General features: G+C 44.0%; 1 protein-coding gene across 1 annotated transcript; it reads right to left on the reverse strand.

The window, feature by feature from the left end:
- Positions 1-472: 472 nt before the first annotated feature.
- On the reverse strand, positions 473-1874 carry LOC138867906 (SUMO-specific isopeptidase USPL1-like). The gene is made up of 3 exons (XM_070144983.1): positions 1786-1874; positions 1045-1243; positions 473-925 (listed from the first exon to the last, which is right to left on the reverse strand). The coding sequence occupies exons 1-3, from the start codon at positions 1872-1874 to the stop codon at positions 473-475; spliced, it is 741 nt and encodes a 246-aa protein (XP_070001084.1).
- Between the last annotated feature and the right edge of the window lie 1702 nt (positions 1875-3576).

The raw sequence follows: 3576 nt of genomic DNA on the forward strand, positions 1-3576 counted from the left end.
AAAAAAAAAAAATTCAGTGAGCGAAAAGTAAAGGAATTTAGCACCAGCAAAATAATTCGTTTGCTTGTTTACCTGTTTCTTTGTTTGTCCGTAACTTACGCCCTTCTGGTTAATTAAAAAAAAAAAAAAGTAGTGAGCGAAAAGTAAAGGATTTTAGCACCTGCAAATGAACCCTTAATTTTGAAAAAAAGAATTTAGTGAGCGAAAAGTAAAGGAATTTAGCACCAGCAAATTAACTCGTTTGCTTGTTTACCTGTTTGATTGTTCGCTTATCCGTAACTTACACCCTTCTGGATCATTTTGAAAAATAATTTAGTGAGCGAAAAGTAAAGGAATTTAGCACCATCCAAAAGTTATCATTAATTCAGAGAGTTTCTAACCAAAGCGTAACTAAGGAATAGCGATTGGGTGGGAAGTATCGTTCCAATCAATAAGACGTCGTCATGGTTCACGCGAGTACCTCCTGGGCATGTCAGTTGGGTAAAAGATACGGTAGGGGTATGTACTCTGTCGGTGCTCTTGGGGGGTTCACTGTACTGTAGGGGTTAGTGGGTTGTTCTTGGGTGTTCACTATACTGTAGGGGTTAGTGGGTTGTTCTTGGGTGTTCACTATACTGTAGGGGTTAGTGGGTTGTTCTTGGGTGTTCACTATACTGTAGGGGTTAGTGGGTTGTTCTTGGGGGTTCACTATACTGTAGGGGTTAGTGGGTTGTTCTTGGGTGTTCACTATACTGTAGGGGTTAGTGGGTTGTTCTTGGGTGTTCACTATACTGTAGGGGTTAGTGGGTTGTTCTTGGGTGTTCACTATACTGTAGGGGTTAGTGGGTTGTTCTTGGGTGTTCACTATACTGTAGGGGTTAGTGGGTTGTTCTTGGGTGTTCACTATACTGTAGGGGTAGTGGGTTGTTCTTGGGTGTTCACTATACTGTAGGGGTTAGTGGGTTGTTCCTTGGGGGTTCACTATACTGTAGGGGTTGAGTGGGTTGTTCTTTAGAGGGTGTTCACTCTACTGTAGGGGTTAGTGGGTTGTTCTTGGGTGTTCACTATACTGTAGGGGTTAGTGGGTTGTTCTTGGGTGTTCACTATACTGTAGGGGTTAGTGGGTTGTTCTTGGGGGTTCACTATACTGTAGGGGTTAGTGGGTTGTTCTTGGGTGTTCACTATACTGTAGGGGTTAGTGGGTTGTTCTTGGGGGTTCACTATACTGTAGTGGTTAGTGGGTTGTTCTTGGGGGTTCACTATACTGTAGGGGTTAGTGGGTTGTTCTTGGGTGTTCACTATACTGTAGGGGTTAGTGGGTTGGTTTGGTTTGTTTACGTTGAGCTGCTCGTGGAGATATGTGAGAATTCTTTTTTCTTTCTTTCTTTCTTTCTTTCTTTCTTTCTTTCTTTCTTTCTTTCTCTCTTTCTTTCTTTCTTTCTTTCTTTCTTTCTTTCTTTCTTTTTTAGTTTTTACTTTTTCTCTCTATCTGGCTGTCTATTTATCCGTCTGTTTATCTATCGATCTACTTTACTCCCTCACTTTATCTCTGCTTGTCTCTCGCTCTCGCTCTCTCTCTCTCTCTCTCTCTCTCTCTCTCTCTCTCTCTCTCCCTCACTCTCTCTCTCTCTCTCTACTCTCTCTCACTCAATCACTAACTCTCTCACTCATTCACTCTCTCTCTCTCTCTCTCTCTCTCTCTCTCTCTCTCTCTCTCTCTTTCTCTCTCTCTCTCTTTCTCTCTCTCGCTCGCTCGCTCGCTCTCGCTCTCTCTTTCTCTCTCTCGCTTTTCACGTTTTTATCAACCTCTTTCTTTCCTCTTCCGCCACATGCTCTTCTAGTTTACGACTCCGAATACGTTTCTCTTTATCTGCTTCCTCCTTCGTTCTATCCATTATCCAGTTTCGGGTTGTTACCTTCTTGTTGCCTTTCTTTCTTTCTTTCTTTTTCTTTTTTGTCTTTACAGTGCTGTTGCTTCTCTCTCTCTCTCTCTCTCTCTCTCTCTCTCTCTCTCTCTCTCTCTCTTCCTCTCCCCCTCCCTCCCTCTCGCTCTCAGCCCTCATCCTACCCTACCCCCTTTCTCTCACCCATCTTCTCTCCCTCTCCCTCCTTCACCCCCTTTACCTCCCTCCATCTTTCCTCCCTCACCCTCCCTCTCCCTTCTTCCCCCATTCCTCCCTCTCCCTCCCTCTTTCCATCTCCCTCCCTCACCCCTGTCCCTCCCTCTCCTTCATCCCTTCGCCCTCCTTCACCTCCCTCCCTATCCCTTCCTCCTCCCTCTCCCTCCCTATCCCTTCCTCCTCCCTCTCCCTCCCTATCCCTCCCTATCCCTTCCTCCTTCACCCCCCCTTCCTCGTCCCTCCTTCACCACCCTCCCTCCCTATCCCTTCCTACTTCACCTCCCTTTCCTCCCTCTTCCACCTCCCACCCTCCTTCCACCTCCCTTTCCTCCCTCCTTTACCTCCCTTTCCTCCCTCCCTATCCCTTCCTACCTTCGCCTCTTTCCTCCCTCCCTCCTTCACCACCCCTCCCTCCCCTTCCCTTCCTCCCTCACCTCCCTTTACCTCCCTCCCTATCCCTCCGTCCTTCACTTCAACTTCCTCCCTCCTTCCCTTCACCTCCCCTTTCCTCCCTCTTTCACCTCCCTTTCCTCCCTCCCCTCCCTCCCTCCTTCCCATCCCTCCCTCCCTCCTTCACCTCCCCTTCCTCCCTCCTTCACCTCCCTTCCTCCCTCCTTCACCTCCCTTTCGTCCTTCTTTCACTTCCCTTTTTCCTCCCTCTTTCACTTCCCTTTCCTCCCTCCTTCTCCCTCTATATCAGTGGCTTGAAAAGAATCAAGTTAATAATGGAAAACTGTCACTCACGAAAATGGCCGTTGCTTTCTCTTACCCCGTGAATGCGTCCGTTTCTTATTGTTTCTCTCTCTCTCTCTCTCTCTCTCTTTCTCTCTCTCTCTCTCTCTCTCTCTCTCTCTCTCTCTCTCTCTCTCTCTCTCTTCTTTTCTTTTATTCTATTTTCTTTTTTTCTTCCTCTCTAGATCTTTTTAGCTTGTATTAGTTTCTTTTCTTTTCTTTTTTCTTCTTCTCTTTCGTCTTGTAGGCTCTTTTTCTTTTTCTTTCTTTCTTTTCTTTTTTTGTTGTTTTTTCTTTTTCTTGTCTGTTTCTTGATTTTTCTTTTCTTTGGCTTTAGCATTATTTTTCGTCTGTTTGTTTGTTTCTTTGTTTTCTCTCCTTTCTCCCCGTCTTTTTTGTCAGTTTCTCTATTCCTGATTATTTTTCTTTTCTTTTGGCTTTATCTCTTTCGTATTTTCCTGTTTCCTTTTCCTTCTCTTGTCTTCCCTGTCTTTTCTTCTTTCTCTTATCGTTTTATTTTTCATCTATATTCGTTTAATTGTTTTCTTCTTTCTTGTGTATTGTTTTTATTTATTTATTTTCATTTTTTTCTTTTTTTTCTTCTTTTCTTTAGCTTTTTTCATCTTCTTTCTCGTATTTGCAGAGGATATGAACAGAATATATGAAAAAGCAGAAAGAAATTAATTTCCTGCGTCATTTCTTGGTCTTTTGAGGTCTTGGGTCCTGCGTTAATTAAACCATTAGT

This window comes from Penaeus vannamei, chromosome 33, assembly GCF_042767895.1.
Source record: "Penaeus vannamei isolate JL-2024 chromosome 33, ASM4276789v1, whole genome shotgun sequence".
Taxonomy (NCBI): Eukaryota; Metazoa; Arthropoda; class Malacostraca; order Decapoda; family Penaeidae; genus Penaeus; species Penaeus vannamei.